The 18826-nt window shown below is 40.4% G+C and overlaps 2 protein-coding genes, 1 non-coding gene and 1 pseudogene across 4 annotated transcripts; 2 read left to right on the top strand and 2 right to left on the bottom strand.

Moving 5' to 3' along the window:
- Positions 1-981: 981 nt before the first annotated feature.
- Positions 982-1088, bottom strand: LOC147938265 (small nucleolar RNA R71). The gene has a single exon (XR_015567662.1). It is a non-coding gene; the product is annotated as a small nucleolar RNA R71 (small nucleolar RNA).
- Positions 1089-8199: 7111 nt separating this feature from the next.
- Positions 8200-8685, top strand: LOC147938264 (uncharacterized). The gene has a single exon (XM_087465552.1). It carries the CDS (start codon positions 8200-8202, stop codon positions 8683-8685), a length of 486 nt encoding a protein of 161 aa, XP_087321678.1.
- Positions 8686-9670: 985 nt separating this feature from the next.
- LOC104710944 (BTB/POZ domain-containing protein At3g44820) lies at positions 9671-13691 on the top strand. The gene is made up of 4 exons (XM_010427604.2): positions 9671-10442; positions 10775-10844; positions 11248-12498; positions 12585-13691. Exons 1-4 carry the CDS (start codon positions 10393-10395, stop codon positions 13164-13166), a joined length of 1953 nt encoding a protein of 650 aa, XP_010425906.1. The 5' UTR covers positions 9671-10392; the 3' UTR covers positions 13167-13691.
- A 355-nt stretch (positions 13692-14046) lies between these two features.
- LOC104710943 (putative LRR receptor-like serine/threonine-protein kinase At3g47570) lies at positions 14047-17428 on the bottom strand (annotated as a pseudogene). The gene is made up of 2 exons (XR_015566933.1): positions 14682-17428; positions 14047-14586 (listed from the first exon to the last, which is right to left on the bottom strand). The product of XR_015566933.1 is annotated as a putative LRR receptor-like serine/threonine-protein kinase At3g47570 (transcript).
- Positions 17429-18826: the final 1398 nt, after the last annotated feature.

Below are 18826 nucleotides of genomic sequence, written 5' to 3'. Positions count from 1 at the left end.
TTTGCAGTGAGAACTGATTTATTTTATAATTGTGTTTAGAGTTCAAGAACGCTGCTTAATTATTGAATCATGCTTGCTTAATTAATTGATCTGATTTTCCATGATTTTCTGAGAATTTCCCTAGGCCTAGCGTTTAATCCTTCTGAATTTTACAACTCTTTTATTTTCTGTTTTGCATTGCTATTTAAATTACAATTTCTGTTTAGCATAATTAAAAGATTATTAAATCTATTTTGTAAATCAAGAGTTCTTGTGGATTCGATCTCTAAGTACTACAATTGATCTCTTAATTTGAGAGAGTAACTCTAGGGTAATTTGAGCATATCAAATTTTGGCGCCGTTGCCGGGGATCGAACCCGGGTCACCCATGTGACAAGCGGGAATACTTACCACTATACTACAACGACGCCAAAACTTGATGCTGATGGACGGGTTATTCAGGAAGAACTCGTCGTGGTGAATGAGAATGCAGGTGGCGTTGACCGACGCAATGATGGCATCAATCGATGCAACCAAGAAGGCATCGACCGACGAAACGTTGGTGTCGATCGATGCAATGCCAGAGCCGATGCTGAGAATGTTCAGAGGCGACGGGACAACAATGGAGAGCTTGTCAAGAATCTTGCGGACTTCAACAAACCAAACTTATTCTATGAGAACCGCTCCGCAATTGTCCCTCCTCCATTCCCAAGAAATGATTTTGAGTTGAAGCCTGCCTACTTTGCTCTTGTTGGACAAAGGCCATTCCAGAACCTTCCACATGAGAAGCCTCTAGACCATATTGAGCTTATTGAGGATATAGTCACAAGTATTAAAGCTAATGGAGTCACAGAGGACTATCTCTATTGCAAGCTTTTCCCCTACTCTCTTGCTGGGGAAGCTTCTCATTGGCTAAGACAACTCAAACCAGGATCTCTGACAACCTAGCATGACATCAAGGTGGCATTCTTGAACTATTTATACGATGATGCGATGTCTGATGAGCTGAGGATTAAGCTCTCCACTTTTAGACAAGGTCCTGCTGAATCTTACAAAGCTGCTTGGGTAAGATTCAAAGCATACCAGAGGGACTGTCCACATCATGGTTTCTCAGAGGTGCAGTTGATCAGTATCTTCTTTAGCGGGATTGACTGGAGGTATCAGTTGGCTTTGGATGCTGCTAGTGATGGGAACTTCAAGACAAGGTACCCAGATGATGCTGAAAAGTTGATAGAAAGGCTAGCATCAAGCAACAGTACCAAGAACGCAGACTTAGAGCGGAAAAGAGCACATGAGGGTTATGATTCAAATCAGCTAGCTTCAGTTAATGCCAAACTCGATTCAGTGCACAATCTTCTTGTTGGAAAGAAGTCAGTCCATTTTGTTAAAGATGTTGAGATTTTTGAGCCAAAGCCAGAGATTACAGAAGATGTCAGGGTCAGAAGTTTGGAAATCAACAAAGCAATAGGCCTTACAGTGGGAACTCTTCATGCTATACTCCTAAGCCGGATTACCAGAAGGAGCAACAAAACAGCGGTTTTACAAGAACCTATGGGAACTCTTCTTATCAATCTCCACCTCCACAGACTTCTGAGAGTCGAATGGAGGCTATGCTTGAGCAGATTCTTCAGGGTCAAGAACAGTTGACAGTAACAATCAATGGGAAGATTGACAATGTCTACACCGAGCTGAACGGGAAGTTTAATGCATTAAACACTCATGTCAAAAAGCTGGAGAATCAAGTGATTCAGACTGTTGGGTCTGTTAAAAGACAAGAGGAACTTCTTTCTAGAAGAACATAGTCGAATCCCAAGCATGCTTGTAATGCAATTTTGGTGAAGGAAGGAGACAAAGATACGTTAGTTGATCCAGTATCGATCGACACTACAGAAGAGCATCGATCGATGCAAACTCAATCAAGCGTCGATCGACACAATGCCAGCATCGATCGACACGACCCACAGACAGCTTCGGTTTCTGTTCCAGTTCCACCATCCGATTAAGAAAAAGCATATAAGCCTAATTAAGGTTCCTTTTCCTAAGCCTAGGAGGTCTAAGCAGGAGCTTGAGGAAGCTAGATGCAAGGATATGATGGATAAGGTGATGATAGAGATGCCTTTGATTCATGCTGTCAAGTTTTCTCCTGGGATTAAGAGATATGTGAAGAGGATGGTCACTAATGGTTTGAGCCCTGAGGAAGGAGCTTTGCTAACCAAGGATGTCAGTGCAATTCTTTTGAACCAGCCTGCTCAAAGGAAGAAAGAGAGGAAAGAGAAAGTGGTTGTCTCTAAGAAAGTGAGTGCAATGATTCCGAGTAGGGTTGCAGAGAAGTTAATGTGTTAGATTGCTCTATCTCCACAGGAAGGTTTCGTCACTCTGTTTGCGATCTTGGCTCTAGTATCAATTTAATGCCACATTTTGTTGCTGTGAGACTTGGGATGACAAATTTCGAGCCAACTAGGATCTCTCTTATCTTAGCTGATCGATCCAGAAGGATTCTTGAAGGTGTCTTAGAAGATGTTCCGAGTAAGATTGGAGAATGCATGATTCCCACTGACTTTGTGGTGCTGGAATATGACAAAGAGCCTAGTGATCCTCTCATCTTAGGACGCTCATTCTTGGCTACAGCTGGTGCCATCATTGATGTTAAGAAGGGGCACATATCTCTGAATGTGGATGATTTGGTCATGAACTTTGAGATGGACAAGCTGAGAAGAGCTCTCACTATTGATGGTCTGACATTTTCTGTGGAGATTGCTTCTGATGATGATCCACTCATAGAGCCTCATGAAGATATTACTGCTGGGTATGTCAAAGAGTTGGATACTGCTGAGAAAGTGAGCAAGCAAGCTGCTAAGCTTGAAGATTGGAGTGGAGATCATCTAATCAGTACTAGATACCATGATGTGGTTCTGATCCATGAAAAGTCGCTGGTAGATGATGTTTTTGTGATGGAAACACGGATTGCTGAGAAAGGTTGCAGAATCATTGAAGAAACACGAGTTGCAGGCTCAGCATCGATCGATGCAGATGTAGCATCGATCGACACACCTTCCAGAGCCAGTTTGGACTTGTCTAAAACCGAAGATTCTCGAGTTGATTCCTTAGCTGCAATTCCTAGACCAGTTGTAAAGCTGAAATCTCACCATTCCACAGTCAAGAACCCACAGGTAAGTCAAAGGTATGCATCTTCTTCACCCAAACCCTCTCCATTCATCAATAAGAATTTGAAAGGTACAAAAACTGTTGTGCAGTTAACCAAGCCACGAGATTATCATAGAGCGCTTCTTTCTTCTGTTGATGATTTTGCAGGAAAAAAAAAGAAGCAAACCCGTCCCTAAATCCCACACTGGTCCTGCTCCTCACATCCTTTGCAAACCTCATGCAGCTAAAGCTTATACACCACCTTGGATGAAGAGGACATTCTCTCAAAAGCATTCAATGCCACGTTCTGATCCACCGGATGCCTGAGATCCGACACAGTCAAGCTAATGACTGAAAACAAGCGCTTAGTGGGAGGCAACCCACTGGTAGGTTTTTCATTTTCATTTTTCTTTTGATTTTGATTTATTTTTATTTTATTCGCCAATCTCTTACTTGATAACACTGGGGACAGTGTTGTTTAAGTCTGGGGGAGGCAGTTACTAACTACGTTTATGTTTTTGAGAGTCAGTCGAAAAAAAAAAAAATTTATTGAGTCAAAATTTTTGTTGGGAACTTTGATTTTTCGTTTTAGAGTACTGCCTTGGTTGATTAATACTGCAGATTGAATCCAGAATCCGACTAATGAAAAATCTAAAGGCTGACCAGTGAACCAGAGACATTCAAATTTCCAACAGAATCCACAAGAGCCTGAGGTAATTTCTGCGCTTTTCTTTTTACCTCATCAAGGAGAATGATGTTCATAGGGCTTGACTCCTTGTTCATACCTGACAAGTAAGATTTCAGAAAAGAAAAAATTGGTACTCCCCTCCCTTATTTAAGTTTTATATATTTTTCTTGAGAGCTTTGTTTAAAAAAAAAGAATAAAATATGAGATGATTTTGATCAGTTTAGAGGGATAGGTAAATTACATGTGACCCCATTATTCTACTCTTGAGTCAAATGATCACAGAAAGCTTGGAAGCGAGGGGTAGGTAAATTACCGATGACCCTATTATTCGCCTACAACTTTGATAAAAAGAAAAAAAAATAATAAGAAAAAAAAAATGAAGCAAAGCTCAAAGGAATAATAAATAGAATAAGCCTGGGGCAGAGAAAGAGTACCACATGTGTTAAAGATATTGTCTTGCTTGTTATGGTATTGTACGGGAATGAGTCTAGAAGGTTCTTGACATTGATCAAATTGATGAAACCCATCGATGAAGGCTTAATGGAGGATGTTCTGGAATTTGGGATGTTACAAATGCCAACGGAGAAGTACATGGTGGTTCGATTTGGATTTGTCTGCTAAGCATATGGATTATGGTGTGGATGATCATGGCATTACTTTAAAAAGAAAAGGACTTTCCGCGTTTTCAAACCTTTTCCACAGATGAAGTTCTTGATTTGCTTAAGGGCATGCAAAAGCTAAGTATGGGGGAATTGATATATCATGGTTTTTAGGTGTTTTAGCCATGATATAAGTCTTATCTATATAGTCTTTTTAGTGATTTTAGAGTCAAATTTGGGTAAATATATAAGATATGTAGCCAAATTTGGGTAATATGTTTGTTGTGTGAATGTGATATCATATTTCATATACAACCCGTTAGTACAATGAATCCAATAAAGAGAGTTGAGATTTAAACATGTCCCGCACTCTATGTTCACGTGGGCAGGTCTCAGCTTTCTTGCGAGTCCAGTGGGTGAACCTAAGCGTTTGCATCCGGATACGGAATTGGTGACTAATTTTGGGGAGGCAAAAATCTTTATAGAGGTTAATCTAATGCAAGAGCTTCCAAAAACGTACTTCTTTACAGTTCGTGGGGAAGAAGTTTGTGTGCAGTATGAATACCCTTGGTTGCCTCATCGCTGTAGCTTCTGCAAACGGTGGGGGCACTCTGATGATGGTTGTTTAGTGATGTTAGTCAAATCAAATGTCCTCTTTAGCTCGCAGTCAACGGGCATGCCAGCTCTTCCCTCTGCTCAGGTAGTTTCACCTGCTGCAACAGTGCCTACACCTGCGTCGGCAACTACGACCCTTTCTAATTTACCGGTGGCGGAGACTGCTGCTGTGAATCCTCCTGTTGTCTATGAGGGAACAGGGGGAACCTCCAATGAAGGGGATTGGACTGCAGTTACACATTCGGGAGGAAAGAATTCAAAAAATTTGCAGAAGCAACTGGTGTTTGGTCAAGTTCGTATTGCTTCTCCAACACGTTTTGATGCCTTACGGGACTCTGAAGAGGGGGAGTTTGTGCCAGTACTGATCGTGTGGAGGTTGAAAAATTTGACATCCCTACTGTTACAGAGACTGGGAAAGAGACGGTTCTAGCGACTGTCCGAAAGCCATTGAATTCAAAGGACCAGGTTGCTCTTTGTGTACAACAGCCTCGCAATTCCAAGAATGCTCATAAATTCCTCTCTGATTCTTCTCAACAAGCTACGGGCAATGGCTCTAGCACTATCAACAAGAAGGCACCTCCTAACAAACCTTAATGTCTGGTTTCTTCTGGAATATTCGAGGTTTGAATAAGACAAGTAAGCTGGATATAATTCGAGATTGGGTCCGAATAAACAATTTTCATTTTGGTTGTTTGTTAGAAACCAAAGTTCAGGAGACAAATGTTAGTCGGGTGTTGGGGAGAACATTTGGTGACTGGAATTTGGTGTCAAATTATGAATTCAGTAGGCTTGGCAGAGTCTGGGTTCTTGGGAGCCGTCAAACAACACTTCAGGTTGTATTCAAGAGTGGACAGTTGATAACGTGTTCTGTAAAGCTTGGAGGAGGAACTGAGGAGTTTTGGTGTTCTTTTATTTATGCATGTAATACAGTAGAGGAACGCAAAGAGCGTTGGCGTGACATTCAGCAACAACACGATTTAGCTTCTCTTCGTGGTAAACCATGGATTTTGATGGGTGATTTCAATGAAACGCTTGATATTGACGAACACTCAAACTCTTTGGTTACGCCAATGGTCACTTTGGGGATGCGTGATTTCCATGACACTCAGATATACTGTTCTTTAGTGGATTTACGGGCAATAGGTCCTCTGTTCACTTGGTGTAATAATCAGGAGAATGGGCCTATCTGCAAGAAGCTGGACAGAATTCTTCACAGTGTGGCTTGGGATAGTTTCTTCCCTAATTCATACTTTTTGATGGAGGCTGGAGGCTGTTCTGATCATTTGAGGGGAAAGATTTATTTAGATGCGGGGTTGTAGCGAAAAAAGGGGCCTTTCAAATTTACAAATCTTATAGACGCTCAGCCAGAGTTTTTACCCACTGTTGCAGATTTCTGGCGAGAAACTCAAGCACTGTATCCTTCAACTTCTGCTCTCTTTCGTTTGAGTAGGAAGCTGAAGCAGTTAAAGCCGCTATTGAGAGAGTTAAGTTGTAACAAGCTGTCTGACATTTCCCGTAGGGCTACTGCTGCTTATGAGGATCTTTGTGCTAAGAAGTTAGCTGTTCATGCACATCCAACGCTTCATAACCTTGCAGAGGAGGCCTCTGCTAATGCTCGCTGGGAGCACGTTGCTGGTTTGGAGGAGACATTCTTGAAACAAAGATCCAAATTGCATTGGTTGCATGTGGGTGATAAAAATAATTGGGCTTTCTATAATGCCATCAAGGAGAGGCAATCTCTGAACTTTATCAATGAGGTTATTGATCCTAGTGGTCGCTGTCTCACGACTATGGATGATATTAAAGCTGAGGGGGTGCGGTTCTTTTCGCATTTGCTCACTCATCAGCCACCTGCCTTCACAGGACTTTCTACAGAAACATTGCAGGACCTGTTACCGGTTTGGTGTTCCCTGTCACAGCAGGACGCACTTCTCTTGGAGGTTTCGGGGGTGGAGGTGAAACAAGTTCTTTTTCGATGCCATCAAATAAATCTCCAGGTGGAGTTCTTCAAGAGTGCTTGGTCTGTACTTGGTCCTGATCTTACAAAGGCTGTTCAGTCTTTTTTTCAGTTTGGTTTTCTGCCTAAAGGTGTGAACACTACAATTCTTGCTCTCATTCCCAAAACAACGACATCAAAGGAAATGAAGGACTATCGCCCAATTTCTTGTTGCAATGTTCTTTATAAGATCATTTCAAAGCTATTGGCAAACCGTCTAAAAGCAATCCTTCCTAATTTTATTGCACCAAACCAGTCTGCATTTATAAAGGATAGGCTTTTGATGGAGAATATCTTACTTGCAACGGAAATTGTGAAGGATTATCACAAAGAGGGCATCTCGCCTAAATGTGCAATGAAAATTGACATTTCAAAGGCATTTGATTCGGTGCAGTGGCCTTTTCTTCTCAATGTCCTCACGGCGTTAAACCTCCCAACTAAGTTTGTGCATTGGATTCAATTGTGCATCTCCATGGCCTCTTTTCTGTTCAAGTCAATGGAGAACTTGCAGGGTTTTTCAGAAGTGCAAAGGGTCTCCGCCAAGGTTGCTCTCTCTCTCTCCATACCTCTTTGTGATATGTATGAATGTTTTATCGGTTATGCTGGATAGGGCAGCTGCTGCACGACACTTTGGTTACCATCCTCGTTGTAAAGGTCTGCAACTTACTCACCTCTGCTTTGCTGATGATATTATGGTGTTCTCGGATGGTCGGGCCTCTTCTATGGAAGGTATACTCCACATGTTTAAGGACTTTGCTGCATACTCTAGTTTGTGTATTAACTTGGAGAAGTCGACACTATTCCTTGCCGGAGTTTCTAGTCGTTCACGGGAGGCGTTACTCACTCAGTTTCCTTTTGCTGCTGGCACCCTCCCAGTTCGTTACTTGGGTCTGCGTCTCCTTACGAAGAGAATGACGATTCATGATTGCCTCCCTCTTATAGAACGAATACGTTCTCACATTGGTTCATGGAAGCACCGTTTTCTCTCCTTTGCTGGGAGACTGCAGCTTCTGAGCTCGGTTATTGCAAGCCTCACAAAATTTTGGATTTCTGCCTTTCGGTTACCGAGTGCTTGTGTTCAGGAGATTGAGCGAATCTGTGCAGCGTTTCTTTAGTCAGGTCCTGACCTCGATGCATCCAAAAATAAATTGGCCTGGAAGGATGTGTGCTTGCCTAAAATGGAAGGTGGACTTGGGCTGAAATCCCTTGTAGAGGTGAATAAGGTTAGCTGCTTTAAGTTGATCTGGCGTATTGTCTCGGCCACTAACTCACTTTGGGTGAATTGGATACAGAGGGAGTTACTCCGATCAGCTTCTTTTTGGTATGTAAAAGAATCCCCTGCAAAAGGGTCTTGGATGTGGCTGAAGCTCCTCAAATATAGACCACATGCGAAAGTTTTCCATCAGATGGTGGTGGGGGATGGTGCTTCTACCTCGTTTTGGCATGATCACTGGTCTCCCATGGGGTGCCTCTATGATCTTGTTGGAGATAGCGGCTTTATTGCTCTTGGTATTCCGTCTGCTTCCTCGGTCTTGACTGTTTTACAGTCACACACCAATTGCCGTCATCGCTCAGCTCTGCTCAACCAGATTGAACTGGAAATAGAGCTGAGCGATGGCCTTTTCTTCTCAATGTCCTCACGGTGTTCACACCAGTCCTACTGACACTGCTCTCTGGCAAAATTCAGTTAATCAGTATGTGCCTCATTTTTCAACTTCTGAGACTTGGTTGCAGTTACGTCGGCCTGGATTAGAGGTAAACTGGTACAGGGGCGTTTGGTTTCCTTTCTCAGTACCTAAGCATTCTTTTTTGCTTTGGCTAGCAGCTCGGAACAGACTTGCAACAGGGGACCGTATGGTTTCATGGAACAGAGGGGTTGATCCCTCCTGTGTTTTTTGTCGCGCACCAATGGAGACGTTGTCTCACATTTTCTTCACTTGTCCATTCACATCTCGGGTGTGGCAGGCTTTGTCTCGGAAACTTCTGCCTAGCCATGTCTCAACCAGCTTCACTCAAATTTTGACTTTGCTATCCTGTGGAACAATCAAGGGTACCCTCTGTTTCCTCCTGCATCTTGTTTTTCAGGCCTCGGTTCATTCTATCTGGCTGGAACGTAACAAGCGTCCGCATGGGGACACACCATGCTCCTCATATCAACTAATCCAGTTCCTTGATCGGCTGGTTCGTAACAAGCTTCTTTCGTTGCAGACGCAAACATCAAAGTGGGGGGATGGTTTGCAGCTTTGGTTGGCTACTCGTACCTAGTTCTTTTTTACCACTTTTTTTAGCTACTTTCTTAAACTCTTTTGACAAACCTTTTGGTTTAAGGATGCATCTATTGTAAAAAAGACTCTTTTTTTATTTGAATATAATTTTACATTCATTCAAAAAAAAAAAAGAGAGTTGAGATTTTTGAATTGAAAGAGAAAGATTTACATTAACACAAAATATTTAGGGGTTATAGGTGTAAAACCATAAGCAAAATCTCTACCCGGAATAATTAGTTAATCTCTACCAAGAATAAATAGTTAACAAGATCAGTAAATCTAGTAAATGAATCACTGTACGAAAATTCTATTTTTTTTCTACATGTTCAAACCTGAATTTCTCCGAACCTAACGGAAGCCTCTGACTCTACCACCTCTCTGTAGAGTCTATTTATTTTGACTCTCTCTTAGTAGTCCTTATAAAAAATGGTCTGAAACACTTTGACACATACACACAGTTACTTTTTGTCTGTTTGTCTCCTTAATTCCCTCGCTTCTTCCTTCAGATTTATTACTTTTTAGTATTTTCTAACTTCATCTCAAAATATCATTACATAACGTAAAGAGGAAATAAATCCTTTTCTTTCTGGGATCTATAAAACTTTTTCCCTGAATTCACTCTAAAATAATCTCATTCTTTTTTTCTTTCTTATTACCTACCAAAACTAAAGAAATTGTTTGTTTTCAATTTTAGTGAAAAAAAGAAAAGAAAGTATTTATATTTTTAAAATTGTGTTTTCTTCTGTCTTTGGTTGAATTTAGCTGTAAAGGTCTACAACACACACCACACCACACCATTGCCCACGAAACTGACCCCTTTCTTGACGTCTTCTCTCTTATGTGACTTTTGGTTATAAAATGATCAATAAAAATTGTTTCTTTTTCTTCTTCTTCTTCTTAAAATTTGCTTTTTGTTTGAAAGTTTTAATGGTGGTTTAGTGGTTTTCTCTTCTTTTTTTTTTTTTTTTGTTTCTTATTCAATTTTATAATTATTATCTGGGTTTGGTAGGATTTTGTTTTTTGATATTTCCTTGTGAGATGTGAAATTTTCAATTTTTTGATCATCTTTCTGGGTTGGAATTTGGTTTGCTTCTCTCTTGTGAGATGTCACCTGTTGCTAAAGTCTCTGAGTTTCACAGAGAAGGAAATGACTGGTACATACCTCTTTCTCCCTCTTAAATTGCATGTATGTGTGCTTGTGTATGCAAATTAAGTTCATGGGTTCGGTCTAAACTTCATTCAATTGTTCAAATTTATGATGTCGGTTGCTCAGAGACCTTAAAGTTTGCAGCTTTTTCTTACAATTCTTCACTTGCCATATCATTTTAAAGATGCTCAGAGAGATAGACTAACTTTACACAATTTGGCTTGTTAATAAACAATTTTGGATCCATGCTCATATCTCAAACATTGGATTGAATAGATAGTACATAAGATGAAATTTGTACTTGGAAATCATAAAGAGAGCTGGATTTTAAATATGCAGGTTTTGCAAAACAGGACTGTCAAGTGATATCACTGTTGTTGTTGATGATGTGAAGTTCCATCTTCATAAGGTAAATTTAGTTTTGATTATTCTTTGATGCTTTTGCTTGCTTCATGAGTTTGGTATCGCATTTGTCTTCTACTGTAAGTTTGTGTTTTACCGTTAAGCAGGATTAGCTAGGTGGTATTTAGTATTAAGATTAGGAACATAAATGCTCTGCTGCTGTGTAGCCTTAATAAAAAATAAGTGTAGTTGGTGCTTACTTGTTCGCATTAGTCTACTTGTGGTAACAATTACATAGATTCAGCTACTAGTTATGGCTCTGTAAGCATGTAACGACATGTATGGTTATGTTTATTGAAATATATGTATCTATGTTATATGAATCTGTCTGCTTGTGAGTGTGTATCTATGAGTATTAGTAGCAACTGTTTTGAAAGAACTACAAGAGTTATGTATGTGTGTATTTGCAGTTTCCATTGGTTTCAAAATGTGGAAAGCTAGCACGGATGTATGAAGATTCTAAAATCACTGATAAGGAATCACTCTGGACTACAGTGCTTGAAGAGTTCCCTGGTGGCGCAGACAATTTCCTGATAGTTGCTAAATTCTGTTATGGGACACGAGTAGATATCACCTCGAAAAACATAGTCTCCACACATTGTGCAGCTGAGTACCTCGAAATGACAAATGAGTACGGGGAAGATAACTTGATTTCCCAAGTCGAAACATTTCTGCACAAACACGTGCTTCACAGTTGGAAAGACTGTATCTTGGCCTTACAAAGCTGCAACCCGGTGTTGAAGAGTGCAGACAAGCTTCAGACAATACCAAAACTCATGAACGCTGTGTCCACTATGGTGTGTACTGACCCTAGTTTGTTTGGATGGCCTATGATGATGTATGGTACATTGCAGAGTCCAGGTGGAAGCATTTTATGGAACGGAATAAACACGGGAGCGCGAATGAGAAGCGCAGGTTCGGATTGGTGGTACGAAGATATTTCTTATCTTAGTGTAGATTTGTTTAAAAGGCTCATCAAGACTATGGAAACAAAAGGTATACGTGCAGAAAGTTTAGCTGGTGCTATGATGTATTATGCGAGAAAGTACTTACCGGGTTTGGGACGGTGGCAGAGCGGAACAAGTGGTGACAGCAGCAAAAGTAGAAGAAGAGTTGTGAGTTTTAGTTTGGCAACGGCTTCTTCACCATCCTCTATATCTCCTGTTGATCAGATTGCTTTGCTTGAAACCATTCTAAGCCTACTACCTGACAAGAGAGGAAGATCATTCTGCAAGTTCTTGTTAGGTCTCCTTCGTGTTGCTTTCATTTTAGGAGTTGATGGGAATTGTGTAAAGAAGTTGGAGAAAAGAATAGGGATGCAGTTGGAGCTTGCAACGCTTGAGAATCTTTTGATTCTTAACTATTCTGATTCTGAGACACTGTACAATGTAGATTGTGTGGAACGAATAATATGCCATTTTCTATCGTCATTGTCATCTTCACAGTTACCTGAGTTCTCTCCTCCATCTTTGGATCCAGTGACGTCTCCTTCTTCAGTGCCTTTAATGAAAGTGGCGAAGCTGGTAGATAACTACATGGCAGAGGTTGCTTCTGATGTGAATCTGAAACCGGATAAGATGCGGTCTCTTGCAGCAGCACTTCCAGAATCTTCAAGACCCTTGTATGATGGTCTATACAGAGCATTTGATATCTATTTTAAGGTTGGATCATAATCAAAACATCTGTTCTTTTCATGTTTTTTTCAAAAAAAAAGATCCAATATTGAATATGAATGTGAACTTGTCAGGAGCATCCATGGCTTTCAGATAGAGATAAAGAACAACTCTGCAACATCATGGACTACCAAAGACTCTCCATTGACGCTTGCGCTCATGCTTCCCATAACGATAGGTTACCGCTCAGAGTTGTTCTTCAAGTTCTCTTCTTCGAACAAATGCATCTCAGAACCGCTCTTGCAGGCGGTCTAAATGTCACAAACACAGAAACAGCTCCTGCAGTGACGATCCCTGGTGGAAGAACAGGACAGGAGATAGTTCAGCGAGATGGTTGGGTGACCATTGTGCGCCAAAACCACGTTTTAAAAGTTGATATGCAGAAAATGAGGTCACGGGTTGGAGAATTGGAAGATGAGTTTCAGAGTATCAAGCAGGAGATGAAGAAGAGAGTGAGCAAGTCCTCTAGCTCAATGAGCTCGCCTCGTCTTGTCAAGCTTGGCTGTAAGTTTCTTCTTCCACGAGCTTCGGATGCTAAGAATGATACAGTCCATAGCTCGGTGTCCAGCACTCCTAGATCTGCTGCCGCTGACCAAGCACTCCCTCGTTCCTCCCGCCATTCCAAACACCGTAAAAGCTTCTCATTTTTCGGGTAATCTCCCTCCAAACAACATTTATTATCCACTCCTCTCTTAGAGGCCAACATAGAGAAAGTTCCTTTTTCCTTTCTTGAGGCATTCCCTCGAGGATGTCTCTCTTCTCCCGGAGAAACCAGCAGAAAGTTTCTCTCTTTTCGGGGAAAAAGGCCCAAGAACAGAAGCTGGCCATTTGAAGAAGAATCTTTATCCCTCTTCGGTTTAGAGTGTTTGTCGCGGTTTTTCTCACAAGGTAAAAGCATTGAAGACTCTTTATTACCATCAAAGTTTGATAGATTTGTGAAAAAGGCGTGACTGATCTTGGTGGTTTTTTGGATACCGATACACATCGATCAAAGTAAATAACTAGAGTTAGGAGGTATAGATCAAAAGGGGTATAATTCTTGTCTGTTTTGATATGATTTGTGTTTGAATATATGTAGATGTGTTGTACGTTACAGCTTGTAACTATCTATTTGTATATCTTTCTTCATTATGTGGCAAGGTTATTGTTTTATCAATAAAATATAGAATCTTCTTTTACTCTACACATGCATTGTAACGTTGATTGTATTACAGTTAATCCTGAAGGATCAAGATTACAAAATGATTGTCGTGGACGCTCTTAGCTCCGTACAGTCTCTAGGTTGCCTAGAATCATAAGCGGGCTGCGGGTATGTGGAACCAAAACGTTTGAAAGTGCGAAAGCAATTTTTTTTTGACAGTTTAACCGATATACGTTAAATTCCCTGCAAAAAGATTAAACAACCACAATATTGTTGCTTTTGTATCTTCGAGATGCTGCTTCATTATTTATAAAATTCTTTTCTCCGTAGAAGGACAATTTGTTTTTCTTCTTCTTCTCTTTATTAGTTACTATTCTTACAACATATCATTCATCTTTTGTATGCAAATAACACAGTCTTTCATTAAAAACACTCCGCAAGCAGACAAGCACTATGGTACATATATATAAAGAGGAAAACCACACATTATGAAAACGATTATTCATTCGAGGCCTCAGAATAAGCCTTTAGGTAGCTAGGTTTGAAAGTTTGTGAAGGAAAACGAGTAACACTTCAACGTCTAGCTGTTCTTCTGGCTTTAAAGAACCTCTCTCTGATGGATATTAACTCCTTTGCGGCTTCATTAGTTGCCAACCGGTTCGCTGGAGATTCTTCACAGCACCTTAGTCCCACCTCCAAAACCAATGTCAAGCACGCAACAATAGGAAAACCGACTCTTAGACCGCTGTGAAGAATTGATTTGTCTGCAATGTCCAGTACTCTTTCCGCCAACGCCAACTTCGTATAACTGTAGAGAGTAAAGTTTCCTTCAAAGGATTCACTGGTTGGTCGTTTTCCAGTGAACATTTCCAAAAGGAGAACCCCAAAGCTATAAACATCACCATGTGTTGATGGCTGTCCTCCCATTCCATACTCTGCACCATAATCCATAAAAAAAAAAGATTGTATATGAAAACATAATATATATGCGATTTCTAAGTACAAGATATCAGATGTGTGACAGTTTTACCCGGTGCAACATAGCCGACGGTTCCTCTGACGTCGGTCGAGCTGAGTTGGTTGAGGAAGGACTCTTGGTCGAATTTTAGGAGAAGCTGGGATAGACCAAAGTCGCTAACATGAGCTGTAAGATCATCGTTTAGAAGGACATTGCTTGGCTTAATTAAGATCGCAATGAGCTATAGGTTCATGACAATGGAAATGAAGATAGTCCAAAACAGAAGCCAGGTCTATGGCAATGTTGAGCCTTTCAAGAAATGTCAATGTTCTTGAAGGCCTATGAATGATCTCTTCGACTTCTTCTGTGTGCAGCCAGTTATCCAAGCTTCCATTAGGCATGAACTCATAAATGAGAGCTCTAAATTCGTTTCCTTGGAAATCAATACTTGAACAAGCCGTCAATAATTTCACAAGATTACGATGCTTTATGTCCTTGAGGGATTCACATTCTGACATAAAGCTTCTCATTGCTCCACGTCTCTGCATGTTTAGAACTTTCACTGCAACAATCTTGTTCTTTGCAGGGAGCAAGGCTTTATATACAGTACCAAAACTTCCTCCTGACCCAACCATATTGCTCGAAGAGAATCCATCAGTCGCATTTCGGATCTCTCCATAACTTATATGCTCATGAAAGACATCCAGTGTGGAAGTAGATGGATTATTAATCTGCTGGTTCTTCTTTCTTTTTCTAAACCAACGTAGAGAAAGTAAAGCTATGAAAAACAGCAAAAGCAAACCCATGCCTATGCTTACTTCAACCGCAACCTTCTTTAAGTGAGAGGAATGCTTTGATCCCATAAGTGGACCTCCCGTAAAGCATGGATTAAGTGTTATTTCCTTGATGCCTCCACAAAGATTTTTGTTCCCAAATACTGAAACTGTTGTAGCATTCTGAAATATTCCTTCTGTTGGCACACTTCCCTCCAAGTTGTTGACCGATAAATTGAGATACTCTAAAGAGGAAAAATTAGCAAGATATGCAGGTATACTCCCAGAGAGATTATTGTTCGAGAAATCAACTCTGTTAACAGCTTTTAACCTTGTTATATCTGGAATGGCCCCATCATAATAGTTTCCTTGCATCAAAAGTATTTCCATCGAGAGACAATTTCCCAAGGCATGTGGGATTTGTCCAGATAATTTATTATGTCCAACTGATAGTTGAACAAGATATTCAAGTTGTCCAACATCTAGTGGTAGAAAGCCGGTCAAGAAATTACCTGACATGTCTAGATTAACAACGGACTGGATTTGCATAATTTCCCGAGGTATAGTCCCAACCAACTTATTAGAACTAATGTATAACTCCCGCAGACAAGTACAGTTACTGAGAGTCAGAGGAATAGTTCCTTCAAAACTATTGTTGTGCAAATATAGAATGTCTAACCGAGTGAGGTTGCCTAGAAAAGATGGCAATTCTCCAGAAAATTTATTTAACATGAGATTTAATCCCTCCAAGTTGAAAAGCTTACTAAGAGAAGTTGGAAACGCACCTGTCAACATATTTTCTTGCAAGCCAAGGCTTCGTAAGCTTATGAGATTCCCAATGTCATAAGGAATGCTTCCATAGATGAAATTTATTCCAAGGTCTAGATGGTAAAGGTTCGTGGAGAGATTCGCAGTGGCGGTAGGTAATTCACCCCCGAGCCTATTGTGACCAATCTCTAAGGTCTCTAGTTTTGTGCAGTTAGTTAGAGAAACCATAAATTCAAGATCTCCAACAGAGTAACTTCCTAACGAATTACTTTGAATTAATAGCAGTTGCAAATTCCGTAATTTTCCAAAGCTCGGAGGAATACTGCCAACTAGATTGTTATCATCGATTCCCAACTTTTGAAGGGTCGAGATATTGGAAAGTGTTGCTGGAATGACTCCCGTGAGACTATTACCTCCCATATTTAACTCTTGTAGGTTTGGTAGCAGCTTACCAAAATCAGGCCTCAAGGAACCCGAGAAATGGTTACCAGAGATGTATAAATACTTAAGTGAGGAAAAATTGTAGATGGCGGGAGGAAAAACACCTACGAAATCGTTCACTCCTAAATTAAGTTCCACCATGTGAGTCAATCTAGCTACATCTTCTGAAATTTCTCCTTTCATAATGTTACGTGCAATCGTAAGACTTCTCAGGGATGTCAAGTTTCCAAGAGATGCAGGGAGCTTCCCTTCCAGCTTGTTTCGACCAAGATATAAAAATACAAGCTTTGTCAATGACCCTAGTTCTGAAGGAACACCTTCTCCAAGATGATTTGAACATAAATCAAGCCCTTGCAGTCTAGAGCAGTTAGACAGACTAACTTGAATCCCTCCTCCCAAAAAATTAAAGCTCATATCCAAGTGTTTAAGTCTAAACAAGTTTCCAACTTCTTGAGGGATGATACCACTGAAAGAGTTGTCGGAGAGATTAAGTGATATGAGAAACGAGAGATTACCAATAGATGGTGATATCACGCCGCCCAATTGCAGTCCTCCAAGGTCCAAAGCAGTTACTCTCTTGTGTTTGCGGCCACATGTAACCCCATTCCATTTGCAGAGAGAATTTGAGTTATTCCAAGAGGACAAGACAACTCTTGTTTCTTCAGAAACTTGATACTTGAACTCCAGCAACGCCATCATATCAGTTTCATCCGTAAAACGATATGCTTCATCAAGTAGCATGAGAGCACTGAAAAAAGCAAGTAAAACAAACAATCTCATAATTTGCAGGGAAGTATAAGTACAAGGGAGGAACAAAAACATGTAAATGGTGGTGGTAATAGTATTAATGAAACTTATAGAGTAAAAAATCCAAAAATATGCAAATAATTGTTTTCTCAAAACTCAAGTCAAGTCAAGTTGTTCACTTTCTCAAAAGCAAAACCATTAAGAATACGGCCAATTGACGACAAGTTTCGTGTTATATCACTTCCGACTAAACAGTTTGTAAAAATTGTAAAATTCCAAAGAGTAATTAATGTATCTTTTGACGTCTGTTTCAACCGTTAATTATTTCCAATATTTGTTCCTCAAACCGACTGAAGAACAAACTTTTGGGTAATATATACTCCCTCCGTTTCAAAATATAGGATGTTTTAACTAAAAACGTATATTAAGAAGTTTTTACTTTTAACAAGTTCTGAAGAAGATAGAGAGAAATAGAAATAACTTTGTTTTCTTATTTCTTCAACCTTAAGTTTAATATTACAACTGCAAGATGCTTTTATAGGGAGACAATGTTTTAACCCTAAAGTCTAGATCCTTATATTCTTGGCCAGCTGTAATACACGATCCCAGAAGCTCAAACTTGTTGTGTAATGTCACTCTCGTACGTTCTGCATTCTCTGCTAATCCTCTGTTTGTTGCAGGTTGCCGTTGACGAGAGGTGGACTTTGAGTGAAATGGGCTTGAGCTTGTTCTGGGCTTAATTGCTTGTGAGCCTGTCACAAAAACGTTGCCGTTTTGAGCTTTAGTCTTTATACTCCCCCGCAAACTTGGAGTAGGTGGAACAACAACACCAAGTTTGAGTCACAGAGCTTCAAAGGGACCTTGCGGAAGCGATTTGGTGAAGACATCTGTAATCTGATAGTCTGCAGAGATGTGATTGACGATGAGGTTGCCAAAGGCCACTTGTTCACGAACATAGTGATAGTGATTGACAAAATGTTTAGTTCGAGCATGAAAACTTGGATTTGCAGTTAGGTATACGGCAGAGAGGTTGTCGCAGTACAACTCTGGCTTTTCAAACTGGGGAACACCAAGGCTGCGAAGCAACTTAACGAGCCAAGTGATCTCTGAAGTGGCTTCGAACATAGCACGATACTCTGCTTCAGTAGAGCTTTTAGACACTGTAGGTTGCTTGCGAGAGGACCAAGAGATAATGTTTTCACCAAGAAATGTGCAGAAACCACCAGTAGACCGACTAGTAGTGTTGCATACCACTGTAATCACTATCACTGAACACCGGAGTTTACAATTGGTGGTATTGTTGAACGAGATACCCATGGTAGTGGTGCCTTTGATATAACGAAGTATGCGTTTAAGTAACTGAAAATCAGAAACCGTAGGAGCATGCATTTTCTGATACACATAGTTGACAGATAATTGAATATCTGGCCTTGTGAGAGTTAGATAATGCAGCTTGCCAGCAAGACTTAAAAAATATTTAGGGTTCTC

The sequence above is a fragment of the Camelina sativa genome, chromosome 9 (assembly GCF_030686135.1).
Source record: "Camelina sativa cultivar CO46 ecotype springtype chromosome 9, ASM3068613v1".
Taxonomy (NCBI): domain Eukaryota; kingdom Viridiplantae; phylum Streptophyta; class Magnoliopsida; order Brassicales; family Brassicaceae; genus Camelina; species Camelina sativa.
This window is presented reverse-complemented; position numbering and strand designations above follow the sequence as displayed.

Excerpts from the sequence above, each read along its gene's own strand:
- LOC147938264 (XM_087465552.1), top strand. The coding sequence starts at position 8,200 with ATGGAAGGTGGACTTGGGCTGAAATCCCTTGTAGAGGTGAATAAGGTT.
- LOC104710944 (XM_010427604.2), top strand. The coding sequence starts at position 10,393 with ATGTCACCTGTTGCTAAAGTCTCTGAGTTTCACAGAGAAGGAAATGAC. Across the intron at positions 10,443-10,774 it reads CACAGAGAAGGAAATGACTG|GTTTTGCAAAACAGGACTGT; the intron begins GTACATACCTCT and ends TTAAATATGCAG. Across the intron at positions 12,499-12,584 it reads CATTTGATATCTATTTTAAG|GAGCATCCATGGCTTTCAGA; the intron begins GTTGGATCATAA and ends TGAACTTGTCAG.